General features: G+C 35.8%; 1 protein-coding gene across 1 annotated transcript in view; it reads left to right on the top strand.

The window, feature by feature from the left end:
• The window catches only part of GALNT13 (polypeptide N-acetylgalactosaminyltransferase 13), a 404,828-nt gene that overhangs the window by 321,393 nt on the left and 65,995 nt on the right, over nucleotides 1–17,440 (top strand). The window contains exons 5-7 of the mRNA XM_081815482.1: nucleotides 3,338–3,504; nucleotides 4,142–4,349; nucleotides 6,972–7,142. Of these exons, the coding sequence (XP_081671608.1) occupies nucleotides 3,338–3,504; nucleotides 4,142–4,349; nucleotides 6,972–7,142 (546 nt within the window). The remainder of the gene's footprint in view (nucleotides 1–3,337; nucleotides 3,505–4,141; nucleotides 4,350–6,971; nucleotides 7,143–17,440) is intronic.

Here is a 17,440-nt window from a genome sequence, read left to right as displayed (position 1 = left end):
TATTTTCTTGTTAAATCAACAGCTGACTGATTTATATAGCCTTTTTTCTCATCATGTCAACCAAGCGACAATATCACCAGAGATCTCATTAGAAATGCAGAACCTTGGGGCACCTTGCCTGGGTTGCTCAGTTGTTTAAGCATCTGACTCTTGATTTCAGCTCAGGTCATGATCTCAGGGTTGTGAGGTCGAGCCCCACGTCAGGCTCCACGCTAGGCGTGGAGCCTGCTTAAGATTCTCTCTCTTCTTCTGCCCCCCTTTAAAAAAAATGCAGTATCCTGGGCCCACCCCAAATCTAGTGAATCAGAATCTGCATTTTATCAAGATGCCCCTATAATTTCTTTGCACCTTAAAATTTGAAAAGCATAACTTTATAGTACCAAGGAAAATACCCACAAGAAGATGAAGCTGTTTTATATTTTGTTACTGAGATACGTGCTTTCTCTCATATGTTAAGCAATGCAACCTAAAGCTGGAGAAAGCCCCTTAGAAAAGATGAAAGAAACTTCAAAGCAACAAAAAGCTGATGTGACTGATTCATAAGCAAGCATGACAATATTGATAGAAATCTACGTCCAAGTAAATTTAAAGGCTTGTTCTATAAGCTCTATCTAGGTATTAAATAGATTCTAGTGATAAGAAAGCATATGCTATGGTTTATTTGACAACATTTTTTTTCTTTCCTAGCAATACATAAAATGACGGTATACCTTACTATAGGTGAAACAACAGATGTGATGAAATACAGAAAATGGTAAAAGTACAGTGTATCACAACCCCATTAGAAACCATGGAAATAACTCCTGTTCATAAGCCTCTATGAACTTGAGATAATAGGACAAACTGACATTGAAAATAATTAATTTGTATAGCTTAAGAATTATTCTAGAAATTATTTTATTATCACACACAGTTTTCTTTGCTAAATAATTGTTTACATAGGAAGAAGAGAAAGAATTAATAAAAAGATTATCCACATTTTATTTGTATGCTACATTAAATAATGACATAATGGAAATTTTCTCTAAACATAATAGTTGCATTCATAGTAAATTAGTTCATTATAACTTTGTCACATACATTGAATATAAAATTAACACTTATGAGTAGGTTTTTTTTTAACCACAAAAACAAAGCAGGATAGAAATAGCTTAAGAAGCTGGATTTGAGTATCTGCTTTTAGTTTGGTATTTTAAAAGGTTTATCTAAATATCTCATTCATTTTTTCTTTGTTGCCATTTAGAATACGAAACATACAATGTACATGCATATATAACATGCAAAAAATTTAACTTAGAAGAAATCACTTTTTTCCAGTAATACTGGGGAGCCTTTATAGACTGCTATCCTTGGCTTAAACCAGTCACTGTTGACTGTTGGACTGCTTTCAGCCTGATTTTCCAGTTTTATTTCTTTATCGATGATGATCATGATGGTTTTTACCGTAGTTTTTGCTCAGCATGCTATCTTGTTGAGGCAGAAGAATGGAGGTTTGAGGAAAATCATGGTGAGAACATTTTCTGATTTACCAAGATGGCTTTCTGAGTTCATTTACTGATAAGCTGCCAGGATGCCTGGTCCTGCTGCTGAGGCGTATGGAAAACATTTGAATCTTGCCACCAGAACGGGAAAATATGACTATGAATCAAAGTACTTTTTCCCACTACATTTTGATTTTCCTGTATATACAATATATTCTATAGGGTGGATGATTAGTGAATGCTTTTCAAATAAATACATGCAGAAAAAAATGTCCTATTTCAGATATAGTCCCTTCTTATCTGGCTACAGTACAAAAGACTTCACTGAGTAGATGACATTTTAGACTGTTTTAAAAGATGATTAACATCTCAATAGGCATACAATCAGTATTTGTTTAATTATATGCCCTTATGTCTCACATTTTTATTGAATTTTTTTCACTCACCTATGAAGAAGACTAATTTTAACAATGCTTATTTTGTGTCATGTATGAGATCATTCATGAGTGGCAGGAAGTATCTAGTTCATTTTATTTTATGGGATGATTTTAATTCTCTAGCTCTTTAGAATATTTTCCATGATATTATAACCTAAGGTGAATAAACTTCTATTCCTGTTCCGGATACCCAGTCACATTTTTTTTTTCCTAAAATTTTATAATTACATGAGTTAAACATCTGAATGTTGACAAGTTGATGGGGGTGAGGACCATCTACATGTTAAACTTGGGATGATCCCCTAGAGCACTACACATATTATTTATCCAAATGTACCTTTTTAGACTGATTTCTCAAAAAGTAAAATCTGGGCTTCTTTGGATTTATAAGCAAAATTAAAAGTTTTTTCTCAAAACAGCAAGTTCTAAAAGTGATGAGAATTATGGTGTGCTCTGGGGGCATCTGGGTGGCTCAGTCGGTTAAGCATCTGCCTTCGGCTCAGGTCATGATCCCGGGGTCCTAGGATCGAGCCCCGCACCGGGCTCCCTGCTCGGGGGGAGCCTGCTTCTCCCTCTCCCTCTGCCCCTACCCCCTGCTGTGCTCTCTCTCTTTCTCTCTCTCTCTAAAATAAATAAAGTCTTAAAAAAAGAAAAGAATTATGGTGCACTCTGTGTGACTGGTAGCATCTATATCACCTGGAAACTGTTTTTAAAAATGCAGAATCTCAGGCTGTACCCTAGACTGACTGAATCAGAATCTGCATTTTAACAAATCTCTAGGCAATTCCTGTGCACATCAAAGTTTGGGAAGTGCTGGTAGCCTATTCCCTTTCCTGATCTCCAGTTTTGATTATATCATACTGAGAATCTGCAGAGTAAATCCCAGCCCCTAAACCTTTCCTTCAAAGTACACATGGTTTACAGCATTCTCAAACAGAATGGAAAACACATGACTAGATTTTAGAACACAAAAATAATCTCAGTTTTACATGCTTCAAAACGCTGTGAACATGTCTTTTCATGTCCTCATGATTTTTTGAGTTATACGATAATTTTTTTTTCTAAACAAGGAATAAAATTATATCCACTAAATGAATTCATATGTCCCTGTTGTATTCTGGTCTTCTATTGATAGTCTCAGAATGTTATTTTAGCTTTCTTAGATTTGTGGAAATCATGCTGCTTTGTTCCCTACAGGAATTAAAATAAAATATTAGCAATTATGCATATTTAATTTTCAAAATGCCAAGTAATTACTCACAACATTTATAAAAAGGAAAATTATCTTCAATAATCATAAAATGTTTCCTTAGTAAGGGGCAGCTGAGTCTAAAGTTGTGTTAATCATGGGTATTTTTTATTAGAGTGATCAGAATGAAGAATGAATTTATAACCATGTCCCTCTTCTTTCTTTTGCAGATGCAAGACAAAGGTCTACCCTGATGAACTTCCAAACACAAGCGTAGTCATTGTGTTTCACAATGAAGCGTGGAGCACTCTCCTTAGAACTGTTCACAGTGTTATAAACCGTTCCCCACGCTCCCTGCTCTCCGAGGTCATCTTGGTAGATGATGCCAGCGAAAGAGGTATAAATATTTCCCCCACATATATTTTTTAATCAGAAAGCTTTATTATGGTTGGGAAGATAGCCGGGCAATGACCTGTATTTTCCTTATAATTCTACTAGCCCTGAAATCACCCATCAACTTTCATCAATATACCCAGTCAGTGCCAATTCCAGGAATACGAAACTGATTCTTTCGGTATCTCTCATGATCCCATTTGATCCGTATTAACCTAAGAAATCAGCTAAAATGATTTTCAAAAGTATTTGTTTTTTTTCTCAACTTAAATGATCATGCGATTGAGCATGAATATGACTTTGTGGACATCTGTCTTGTGTGTGTGTGCGTGTGCAGGTAAAAGCAAAATAACGTATAATTAAGAAGTCTCCATTTACTATTGTGGCCCAGTTTCTAAATTCAAGTCTGGTATATTAACTTCCTATTGTATCCTTATCTTTGCCAGTCAAATGATAGAGTTTTCATGAAATATACATTAATTTACTGATAAAATCTCTATATAATTATTTCACCTAATGCAAAGAAATGTTGATAGGAGTTGGCTACCATTTCTGTGTGTTACATTCCATCTGGGCAGCAGTCTCTCCGCTGTGTCTTAAAATAGTTTCAAAACTTTATAAATTCTTATTGCGCATTACAGATTTTCTCAAGTTGACGTTAGAGAATTATGTGAAAAATTTAGAGGTGCCGGTAAAAATTATTAGAATGGAAGAGCGCTCTGGGTTAATACGTGCCCGCCTTCGAGGAGCAGCTGCTTCAAAAGGGCAGGTCATAACTTTTCTCGATGCACACTGTGAATGCACCTTAGGATGGCTGGAGCCTTTGCTGGCGAGAATAAAAGAAGACAGGTAAGAACTCATGTGTTCTCTGCCTGGGTTTTGACTGAACCTGCTAGGACAGTTCCAGGTACCAGTCAAAACTTCTTTATAAATTGCTATTTCTAGAAGGCTTATTTTCTAGCTTTTTAAAAAGCACCCCTCCCCCATATAATATAGGCTTATTCATGCTGAATATTAATATTTGTTTAACAAATAGTCAAACACTTCAAACAGTAAAAAATGAATATTCATTTTGTACGTGATAGAAATGAGTCCAATTTGAAACAGTGTCATGTTTTATAAAATACATTTCAAAGCACCTCATTGTGTCCCCACAACCACCCTGTGAGGAAGGTAATATAGATGTTCTTGTCTGTACTAGTAATAGGAAGGAACAAAGATGTTAAGTAGCTTGTCCCAGTTATTTGAAGTGTTGGGAACAGCAATTTAGTTCTACCCATTCCCAGACCAGTCTTCTCTCTACTAGGTCACTGCCCTTATTCAAAGTCTGGTTCAAAACCACCTAGAGGATCTTAAAAGTGAAGACATACACTCACACATTCCACTGGAATGAAATCATGGTTAAAAAAAAAACAAAAACAGAGCACAATTATTAGAATTTTAATTATTTAAACAATGTTGCCAATTTGTAAACACAAATTGTGAAATCTGAAAAAATTGAATAGTACTTTATAGAAATTAAGAACCCTCATACCTACCTGAAATTTTTTCTGATAATGATGCTATCAAGTACAAACTTTTCTTTGCAGATATTCATAAACATTGATGATAAATGATTATAATTCCTAAGTACCTAATGAAGACAACTGTGTTGAATGCTCTGATATAATAACAAAGCATTGCATAACACCTTGTTTGCATAGTCATTTCACCTACCCTAGAAAGGTCTTCTTAGAATTGAAGTTTTTAATTAAGCATCTAAGACAAGAGCTGCTTAGGGTGAGCTAGTCCAACTACATCGTGTAAACGGCAGGATTTGGTACTTGCCAGGAAGATAGATGGAGGTTGTCAGTAAAATGAGCCATAGCAGTTGAAGAAAGCAGTGGGAACCTTTTAGTCAACTGAGTGTAGTACACAGCTAATAACATTTTTCCACTCTGTGTATTGTACAGTATGCACTGCAGGGTAAGACTGGCAAAGTGAAATGAACTTAGAACATCTTAAGTGCATTTTCTGGCAACTTTTCATACATTATGCTGCTTTTTCAAACATGTGTTTCGTATTCAACTTACTGAATTTTTAATATAATGTTGTTCAATATCATCATGCATAGATCATTTATTTTTTAATCTAACAATATGTTTAGATTGTATTTGCATATAATGAATTCTGAGGTCTTGTCCTGCTTATACATTCTAAAGTTGCCATAACTAGATAATAAAGTCCTATTCAAGGTTATTAGATCTAATTTTGCCTCCCCATTACAAATTAAGTCATTAAACTTAATGAAGAGAGAAAGATATTGATTTTGTAGGGACCAGAATTACCAAGAATCTTTTTCAAGGCTAGATGAATCCTACTGATTTCTGAGAACTCGAGGCTTTGGCCAATTGTGTGGAATAGAAGACCTAATTGAAAACGAGCATTTGTGATACTGGTGTTACAAAACCGGAATAAATAATGGACAACATTTATTTGCTTTCCACATTTATGGGTGATTCAAAAGCATATTTGTATATTTACCCCCTGCCAAATATGAAAAATAAGCTCTGATCTTTGGAATTAACTACAAGCGATGCAAACTTGAGTAGACCTGAACATTTACTGTAGAGATGACAGATTGGTCCCATAATAAAACATATAAGCCAGGAATAGAGGGAGACTGGAGAAAGCACAACATGGATTAAAAGAATATCCAATCTTCTCCTGGTGGAAGTTTCTTACCCTAAAAAAGCCACCATCAAGAACACCCACTCTTTACGAAGAAACAGATCATGAGATAAAAACCCCAGAAACTTAAGTCGCTTATCTTTCCCTATTTTAAAATATGTAGGTTGTTATGGTAAATTCTGAGATCTAGGACAACACACTTAGATATCGTCATGTCCCTAATATCTTTCAGAGGCAACATGTACTTACACTGATGATCATGATTTTTATTGTTGCTTCTGTTTGTTGATTTTTACTTGTTTGTTTTTCTAGTAGGCATTTCCCCAGGAAGATTTCTTCAGAACTCTTAAAACTAACCTATCCTCTTTGAGATTCAAAATACCAGGTCTAATTTGCCATCATCCACTCTCTACTTCTGCATGCTATTGCTTTTCAGTGGGCTTGAGATAAAATGATGCATAATATCAAAGCAGTGTGACTAATCATGCTGTGCGCGGAGGTTTTATGAAAAATAGACCATGTTCATCCTGCTGAGTTAGTACTTAGAATGCATTTGGAAATCAGCTTGAAGACCAATTAGTATATTTGATAAGATTATAAATGGTAGAAAGAAGTAGAGACCGTAAGCACGATGTAGTCAAAGAAAATGATTCCACAGAGAAAAAGGATAAAATGAAAATAAAGTCATATTAAAGTCACAAAATAATTAAATTTCAACTCAACATCTATACTGAGTCTGAAGAAGCTGATGTAGTATTTAAATTATTATTTATATGTAAACTGGTTTTGATTTTTCTGCAGGAAAACAGTTGTATGCCCCATCATTGATGTGATTAGTGATGATACCTTTGAATATATGGCTGGGTCAGACATGACTTACGGGGGTTTTAACTGGAAATTGAATTTCCGTTGGTATCCTGTTCCCCAAAGAGAAATGGATAGGAGGAAAGGCGATAGAACATTACCTGTCAGGTATGTGACTCATATCTTCCAAAGGATAGCATGTGTATTTCCGTAATAATTAAGGGGTATTATAAATTTATGCTCTCATTTTTAAGTCTTTTAAAAGCATATACTTTTTATTCATATACACCTTTGCATTATCACTGCTTACATGATAATCTAAGAATCAGTAACAGTATTAAATTTAGTTTAAATTAACCCAGGCAAATTTTACTATAGGCAGAAGCGCTGAATTTCTTTTAAAACCTTGTATATTCTTATATTCAAAATATATTTATTGTGAATTTTCTATCTAACAGCCTTGATGCTTCTGATAAATATATATCTTACCTAAATGTGTATGCTTTATAATAGAGATATTCTCAAAATTGAAATAACCAGAAATGTTTTGGCAAATATTCTAAATTTGCCAACTTCAAAGAGCCGTCTTCTTATAGATAGAAAAGAAAGATCCACTTGGAAAATTTTAATATATTAACAATTATGAAAGATTTATTGTTTGTTCTAAATTAGTTAAAATAGCTACTTAATTTGAAGTATTGATTCATAAAATATGTATTTGCTCTTAATACAAAATAAGAAATATCATATGTATCTTTAGTTGTCCAGATAAGCATTACCCCCTTTATTAACATAAAATGATCACCTTCTTATTTTAACATATTATTGTGTATGTCTTACCTGCAAACAAAAATTGATTTCCTAACAATATATTGGAGAGGGAGATCACTAGTTTTGCTCTTTAAAGATGAATTTGGCAAATCATGATTTAGTTTGAACAATAGAGAAATGCCCTAACATCCTAAAATAATATGTATGACCCATTATCTAAACAAGGATGCCTCCTAACCCACTGAAGAAATGATTTATCCATTGGCAAGACTAATTATCTAATGAATGAATTAAAGCTAACTCTAAAAATTGGCTCATGGAAGAGAACCACTCTGTTATTGAGCAGTTAATACTGGGATTGTTAACCTTCTTAAGGAGATATTACTATATCAAAGAGAAAAATAAAATGTGGCTCCAAACAATTTCATAAAGACATGAAGTTATTATGGCAGTATTTAAGTATAACTTAGTGGTCTTTAAATTTTGCTGTAATCTTCACATTTGCCAAGTCTTAGTGATCCTTGCTCTTAACAACTTGAGGAAAGACAGGCACTTTTATTACAGCATTGTTTATTAGAAATCCTGTTTTCCCAGGTCATGGTTTCATTTAGTGTTAGCTGATTTTTCAGCTTCCGAACCCATGTGAAAATTTTCAGTATACTTGACCAGTACACTCAAATATAATGTGTTTATTCATTTGAGAATGAAGTTTGAAAGAATGTGTGATTGTTTTTAAACACATTGACAAAAGACATGTTTTTAAAAACGCATTGTTTTTTTTAACACATTGGCAAAATACATGCTTTATTTAACTTTATTTTCTCACAGAGTGAAAAGGTAGATAACTAAGAGCCAACATTCATAGTAAGAAATTACTGATCTCATTCACAAAAGTAAAGATCTACATAGAAATCAGCTATTATTTCTCATCTTTCATTAATTAAAACAAAAAAGGAAACATCCAACTTGCTGTGTTTTAACCACAACTTATGTTTTTACTATAATAACATGGATACCCAATAAAATCTAAGTATATTTTGTCTATTTTCCTCAGTAATGGCACAATATTTCACTTTATAAAATGCTGAGGAAGCTGGAACAAGAGAAACAGAAACACCTCAGTCTTTGCTGAAGTTTCCAGATTTTTATGGCAAAAGGTTAATTAATTCACGGGCTGTGTTGTAACAGCCTGCAGGTAATTTTCATCAGCATAGCTGTAATGTGAACTTTCTTTGTACTTGTAATCTATTACTCAAAGACGTGATCATTTTTCTCACATTCGTACAAACAGATAAATCATTCTAGGTGTTGAAGACCAATTTTTTTTTTTCCTACTTGATTAACAGAATTCTGAATAGCTAAAGTGATTAAAATGAGGTTGAAATTTTAGCTTTCTTAGCGGAATGCCTCATTTAAAATGTCAGTTATGACAGAACTTTCTAGTGACTATAATTGGCTAGTCATCATTTAGAAATACAATCATGCATCAGCATACATAGAGAACCAACTTGAACTTGTGACTTAACCTTAGTTATATCACATTTAAAGTAAAGTTTATAATGGTTATACATATTATTCTACTGTCAACTTCTGGGCTTTGATATTTTCATTTTGATACTAAGTGAAGTTTGTAAAATACTTGGTATTTGTGAAGTTATGAGTATGGAATAATAGCACACATAACCTTGAACATTTAGTTTTCTTTAATCAATAAAGTCTCCTAGACATTTTAGCGGTCATATGACTTTTCAGTCATATCTCAATTATATGTGCAAAATAGAATAATCAAATTGTTAAACCAGAGGTCATAAACCAGGAGCTTAAGTGTCAGACATGCTGTGCAGATGTGGTTTTTTTGGTACATAAAATGCAAAATACATAGTGTTTTGCATTTTAAAAAATTAACAACATTTTAAAAATGAGATGTTCTAAGTAAATATATGAATTTTTAGCTGCCCTTGAAAAGTCAGATCTTGCTACAATGGTCTTGTATTCCTACTTGGCACCATCAGGTGGAGTTGAGTAGAATCTACCATTTAGAAATGGCCTGAAAGTTTAGCTCAGTCCCCCAACCCCTTTTTTTATGTGTTCCTGAGGCTGAGGATCAGTTCCATTTATCATCATTCCTGCTTAAAAAAATGTTTCTCGGTAACTGTTTCCCAGTCAGTGGTGAGAGAAATATGCTTATTGCAACTAATCAACTTCACATGTTGACTTTATTTGCCTTGCTATAAGCTTTTCAATTTGTGACCTTGACTTAGAGGCTACTGCCTGGGAAATGACTGAGTTTGAAACTCATCAAACATATTAGCCGTACATGAATACACATCTCCATTACCTAACGGAATAGGCAACCAGTAACATAAATTATCTGGTAGTGTAGATAATCCCCCAAATCATTTCATTAGGTTGGGGGTGTATTATGCATTTTTTTAATATCATTTTTGAGGTGATATGGTTTGGCTATTGAAATGAATTGCATGACATATGCAAATGTGCATGCCTACCCACTGTTGAGCACTGTGCTAGGTTCTGCACATACGAAAATGAATCTGGCTATCTCTGGTCTGAAGTGGCTCACCGGCACTGGCCATATGTGTGCTGGACAAGGGAATGAGGAGAGCATAAGTGGCCAGAGTGTTGATGCACAGGAGTTAGACTACATGAACTGCTAGAGTGGTATGTAAAGAATCTGGCTTTAATCTTGATTGTTTTAGTCTCTTAATTATGCCCTGTAGTAATCCTCAATAAATAATTATAAAGATACTAGTTTCTACTTTAATTTCTCATTGATTAAAATAGATTACTTTATTAAAAAAGCTATCAGTTATTTATCAAGTCTGTATAACTTTCTTTACTCTTTCTGTCTTGCCATTTGGACTCTTTTACATTTAGTCATTATTAATATTCTTTTTTTTTTTTAAAAAAAGATTTTATTTATTTATTTGAGAGAGAGAGCATGAGAGGGGGGAGGGTCAAAGGGAGAAGCAGACTCCCCACCGAGCGGGAGCCCGATGCGGGACTCGATCCCAGGACCCTGGGATCATGACCTGAGCCGAAGGCAGACGTTTAACCATCTGAGCCACCCAGGCACCCAGTCATTATTAATATTCTTGACATGACTTTCTTCATTCTTACTTGGAATACCATGTTCAGTATCTTCCTAAAGTAAAACAAAAGAGTTTTAGATTTTCTTCTAATATTTGCTCTCATAATAAGTCAAACATAGATGTAATGATGAATTTTATTCCTTACACCTTTTACTTACTTAGATATCCCTTTTTATTAACATTTGTCTGATATTATACATTTATTTTTCTCTCAACTGGAATTAGGAATTTATAAAGAAGATCAAATAAATTAAACATTATTAATAACATCTCAGATTATAATTATTGTTCCTTTATTGTGAAAAACTTATAAGATGTTCACATATTATTTTCTGTAACCTTCTAGTATGATATCATTGAAGAAGCATTGAGGCTGGCTTTGGAGGATCTGGGTTTTATTAATCAATCTCCTTCAATTGGGAAATTACCCATTCTTCTCAACTATGAAAAGGAAAATTATTCCCTGTTTTGCTTAACTCATGAAGTGCTAACATATTAAATGAGAAATATATTTGAAAGGAATTACTTCAAATGTATTTCTGAAAATGTAAGTAACAAATATATGCATTGCTAAATAAATGTGACAAGTAACTACAGCTATAAAGAAGCAGAACACCAATGAGCCACCTCTTTTAGTATTTTATTATATTTCCTTCCAGAGAGTTTCTTTTCAGATAGATCTCTCCAAAATTGATTTTATCTATTTATTTGATAGAGAGAGAACAAGAGACTGAGAGAGCAGGAGCAGGGGGAGGGGCAGAGGGAGAAGCAGACTCCAGGCTGAGTAGGGAGCCCAATGTGGGGCTCAATCCCAGGATCCCAAGATTACGACCTAAGCCAAAGCCAGACACTTAACCAACTGAACCACCCAAGTGCCCCAGATTTCTCCACAATTTAAAAATTGATATATTATTAGTTTTTCTCCATGCCATTAAATTAAAAAAAAAAATTTAATGGCTGCTAGCATCTCAATTATTAGCTCTTTTTTTTAAGATTTATTTATTTATCTTAGAGAGAGAGATTGAGAGAGAGGGGGCAGGGCAAAGAGGGAGAGAGAGAATCCTCAAGCGGACTCCCCACTGAGCATAAAGGTGCAACATGGGGCTTGATCCCAGGACCCCAAAATCATGACCTGAGCCAAAATCAAGAGTCAGTTGCTCAACAGACTGAGCCACCCAGGCACCCCAGCTCTTTTGTTTTTTATAAAGACAATTGAGAGTTGAGGAGTTAACAGAGGAGTAGGAGACCTAACTTTCATCTGGTCCCAGGAATTCAGCTAGATAGTTATCAAACCATTCAGAACGCCTACAAACTCAATAGGAGATTGAAGAAAAGAATAACAGCAACTCTCTAAAATAGAAAAGCAACCACTTTTTGGAAGGTAGGACATGAGGAGAAGTGGGTCTGAGGCAATATTAGGGAAGATAGACTGCGGGGGAAGGGAGCCTCCATCAGGCAGATACCGGTAAGTGATAGAGCAGCGGAGCACAAAATCAGAAGTCTGCTCTGCTGAGGGACGTTGCTCCAGTGGCAAAGCAGGGGGTGGAACCCTCACTGGGACAGTGTGGTCTAAGGACCTTTGGGGTCACAGGAAGACTGAGTGTGGCAGAGCTCCCAGGTATTGGAGCAGGAAAGCCAGCTGCAAAGACGGAGCCAAGGAGTGGACTCTCAGCTTGGGGTTGCCGTAAACCGTGATCCGCAGCACAGTCGGGCCACTGCTCTCCCAGCTGGGACTCAACAAGTGGCAGATCCGGGGAGACTCCCCTTCCTCCCCCAGGAGGAGCGGTGCGGGAGCGCACCACAGGAATCTGCTGGGTTTGGAGACTCCAAATGGGGTTGTACACCAAAGATAGAAATGCTCGGTCACAGTCTGGGTGAGCACGGAGTGCAGCTGGAGCCCAGGGAGACGGGAGTGATTGCTTTTCTCTGAGGGTGCACTGAGGAGTGATGCCCCGAGCTCTCGGCTCCTCTGGAGCAGAGATTGGGAGGTCACAATTTTCATTCTCCTCCTCCAAAGCTATATGGAAAGCTTTCAGGGAACAAAAGCTACTGAGAGCAAACCCAAGCAGATTACTTAGCCCGGCCCCGGACAAGGGCAGGGGATTCCACCTGGGGCAAAGACATTTCAGAATCACTGCAACAGGCCCCTCTCCCAGAAGATCAGTGGAACAGCCAGCCAAGACCAAGTTTACCCATCAATGAGAACAGCAGAACTCCAGCACTAGAGGAATACAGCACATAGAATCCATGGCTTTTTTTCCCCTGATTCTTTAGTCTTTCAAAGTTAATTTTTTTAATTTTATTTTTTTCTTTTTCTATTTTTGTTTAGTTGAAGTTTTCTTCTTTCCTTTTTCAACTAACATCTTATCAATTCCTTTTTTAAAATCTTTTTTAATGTTTCATTTTTACAGTCATATTCTATCTCCTCAATGTTTAACCTTATTTTTTGCATATATATATGTAAGTTTTTCTTTCTTTAAAGTTTTGGGATACAGTTTCTCCTAAAAGATCAAAATATACCCTAAATCTAGTGTATGATGTTGTTCTAGTCTCCAGCCTGACCACATTCTTTTTTTTTTTTAATTTTTTTCATTCTTTTTTCAACCAACTTCTTATCAATTCCTTTTTTAAAATCTTTTTTAATTTTCATCTTTACAGTCATATTCCATTCTTTCATCATATTAACCCTTAATTTTTTATATATGTAAGTTTTTCTTTCTTTAAAATTTTGGGAGGCACTTTCTTCTAACAGACCAAAATACACCCAACAGCTAGTGTGTGCCTCTGTTCTATTCAACAGCCTGATCATATTCTTTTATTTTTTTCCCCTTCTTTTTTTGTTTTCCCCTTTCTTTTACCCTCAGTTTCTGGTCTCTTCTGATTTGTTTAGTGTATATATTTCTGAGGTTGTTGTTACCCTCTTAGCATTTTTTTAGCATTTTGTTCTCTCATTCATCTATTCTCCTATGGACAAAATGACAAGATGGAAAAACTCACCTCAAAAAAAAAGAACAAGAGACAGTACCGACTGCCAGGGACCTAATCAATACGGACATTACTAAGATGTCAGAACTAGAGTTCAGAATGACGATTTTAAAGATACTAGCTGGGCTTGAAAAAAGCATAGAAGATACAAGAGAATCCCTTTCTGGAGAAATAAAAGAACTGAAATCTAACCAATTCAAAATCAAAAAGGCTACTAAATGAGCTGCAATCAAAAATGGAGGTTCTAACTGCTAGGATAAATGAGGCAGAAGAGAGAATTAGTGATATAGAAGATCAAATGATGGAGAATAAAGGAGCTGAGAAAAAGAGAGATAAACAACTACTGGATCACGAGGGCAGAATTTGAGAGATAAATGATTCCATAAAGCGAAACAACATTAAATAATTGGGATCCCAGAAGAAGAAGAGAGAAAGGGGCAGAAGGTATACTAGAGCAAATTATAGCAGAGAATTTCCCTAATTTGGGGAAGGAAACAGGCATCAAAATCCAGGAGGCACAGAGAACCCCCCTCAAAATCAATAAAAATAGGTCAACACCCTGACATCTAATAGTAAAACTCACAAGTCTCAGAGACAAAGAGAAAGTCCTGAAAGAAGCTCAAGACAAGAGGTCTGTAACCTACACCAGTAGAAACATTAGATTGGCAGCAGACCTATCCACAGAGACCTGGCAGGCCAGAAAGGACTGGCAGGATATATTCAGAGCACTAAATGAGAAAAATATGCAGCCAAGAATACTATATCCAGCTAGGCTGTCATTGAAAATAGAAGGAGAGATAAAAAGCTGCCAGGACAAACAAAAACTAAAAGAATTTGCAAATGCCAAACCAGCCCTACAAGAAATATTGAAAGAGGTCCTCTAAGCAAAGAGAGAGCCTAAAAGTAACATAGACCAGAAAGGAACAGAGACAATATACAGTAACAGTCACCTTACCGACAATACAATGGCACTAAATTCATATCTTTCAATAATTACCCTGAATGTAAATGGGCTAAATGCCCCAATCAAAAGACACAGGCTATCAGATTGGATAAAAAAACAAGACCCATCGATACGCTGTCTGCAAGAGACTCATTTTAGAACCAAAGACACCTCCAGGTTTAATGTGAGGGCGTGGAAAACACTTTACCATGCTAATGGACATCAAAAGAAAGCTGGGGTGGCAATCCTTATTAGATTTTAAACCAAAGACTATAATAAGAGATGAGGAAGCACACTATATCCTACTTAAAGGGTCTATCCAACAAGAAGATCTAACAATTGTAAATATCTATGCCCCTAACATGGGAGCAGCCAATTATATAAGCCAATTAATAACAAAATCAAAGAAACACATCAACAATAATACAATAATAGTAGGGGACATTAACACCCCCCCAACTCAAATGGACAGATCATCTAAGCAAAAGATCAAAGGGAAATAAAGGCTTTAAATGACACACTGGACCAGATGGCCTTCACAGATATATTCAGAACATTCCATCCCAAAGCAACCGAATACACATTCTTCTCTAGTGCACATGGAACATTCTCCAGAATAGACCACATCCTGGGTCACAAATCAGGTCTCAACCAGTACCAAAAGATTGGGATCATTCCCTGCATATTTTCGGACCATAATGCTTTGAAACTAGAACTCAGTCATAACAGGAAAGTTGGAAAGAACTCAAATACATGGAGGCTAAAAAGCATCATACTAATGAATGAATGGGTCAACCAGGAAATTGAAGAATTTTAAAAATTCATGGAGGGGTGCCTGGATGGCTCAGTCATTAAGCGTCTGCCTTCGGCTCAGGTCATAATCCCAGGGTCCTGGGATCGAGCCCCACATCGGGCTCCCTGTTCAGCGGGAAGCCTGCTTCTCCCTCTCCCACTCCCCCCTGCATGTGTTCCCTCTCTCGCTGTCAATCTCTCTGTCAAATAAATAAATAAAATCTTAAAAAAAAAATTCATGGAAACAAATGAAAATGAAAACACAACTGTTAAAAATCTTTGGGATGCAGCAAAGGTGGTCCTAAGAGGAAAGTATATAGCAATACAAGCCTTTCTCAAGAAACCAGAAAGGTCTCAAATACACAGCCTAACCCTACACCTAAAGGAGCTAGAGAAAGAACAGCAAATAAAGCCTAAGCCCAGCAGGAGAAGAGAAGTAATAAAGATCAGAGCAGAAATCAATGAAATAGAAACCAAAAGAACAGTAGAACTGATCAACAAAACTAGGAGCTCATTCTTTGAAAGAATAAGATTAATAAGCCCTTGGCCAGACTTACCAAAAAGAAAAGAAAAGGGACCCAAATAAATAAAATCATGAATGAAAGAGGAGAGATCACAACCAACACCAAAGAAATACAAACAATTATAAAAACATATGAGCAACTAGAGCAAGTTAGATAATCTGGAAGAAATGGATGGATTCCTAGAGATGAATAAACTACCAAAACTAAACCAGGAAGAAATAGAAAACCTGAACAGACCCATAACCACTAAGGAAATTTAAGCAGTAATCAAAACTCTCCCACCAAAGAAGAGCCCAGGGCCAGATGGCTTTATAGGGGAATTCTACGAAACATTTAAAGAAGAATTAATACCTATTCTTCTGAAGCTATTTCAAAGAATAGAAATGGAAGGAAAACTTCCAAACTCATTTTATGAAGCCAGCATTACCTTGATCCCAAAACCAGGCAAAGACCCCATCAAAAAGGAGTACTATAGACCAATATCCCTGATGAACAGGGATGCAAAAATTCTCACCAAAATACTAGCCAATATGATTGAACAGTACATTAAAAGGATTATTCAACACAACCAAGTGGGATTTATTCCTGGGCTGCAAGTTTGGTTCAACATCCGCAAATCAACCTATGTGATACAATACATTAATAAAAGAAAGAACAAGAACCATATGATACTCTCAATAGATGCAGAAAAAAGCATTTGACAAAGTACAACATCCTTTCTTGATCAAAACTCTTCAGAGTGAGGGATAGAGGGTACATACCTCAATATCATAAAAGCCATCTACAAAAAGCCCACAGCGAATATCATACTCAATGGGGGAAAACTGAGAGCTTTTCCCCTAAGGTCAGGAACACGGCAGGGATGTCCACTATCACCATTGCTGTTCAACATAGTACTAGAAGTCCTAGCCTCAGCAATCAGACAACAAAAAGAAATAAAAGGCATCCAAATCAGCAAAGAAGAAGTAAAACTCTCACTTTTTGCAGATGATATGATACTTTATGTGGAAAACCCAAAAGACTCGACCCCAAAACTGCTAGAACTCATACAGGAATTCAGTAAACTGGCAGGATATAAAGTCAATGCACAGAAATCAGTGGTATTTCTATACACCAACAACAAGACAGAAGAAAGAGAAAGGAGTCGATCCCATTTACAATTGCACCCAAAACCATAAGATACCTAGGAATAAATCTAACCAAAGAGGCAAAGAATCTGTACTCAGAAAACTATAGAATACTCATGACAGAAATTGAGGAAGACACAAAGAAATGGAAAAATGTTCCATGCTCATGGATTAGAAGAACAAATATTGTGAAAATGTCTATGCTACCTAGAGC

Source organism: Leptonychotes weddellii, chromosome 3 (genome assembly GCF_054177405.1).
Source record: "Leptonychotes weddellii isolate Sample4059 chromosome 3, ASM5417740v2, whole genome shotgun sequence".
NCBI lineage: Eukaryota > Metazoa > Chordata > Mammalia > Carnivora > Phocidae > Leptonychotes > Leptonychotes weddellii.
This window is presented reverse-complemented; position numbering and strand designations above follow the sequence as displayed.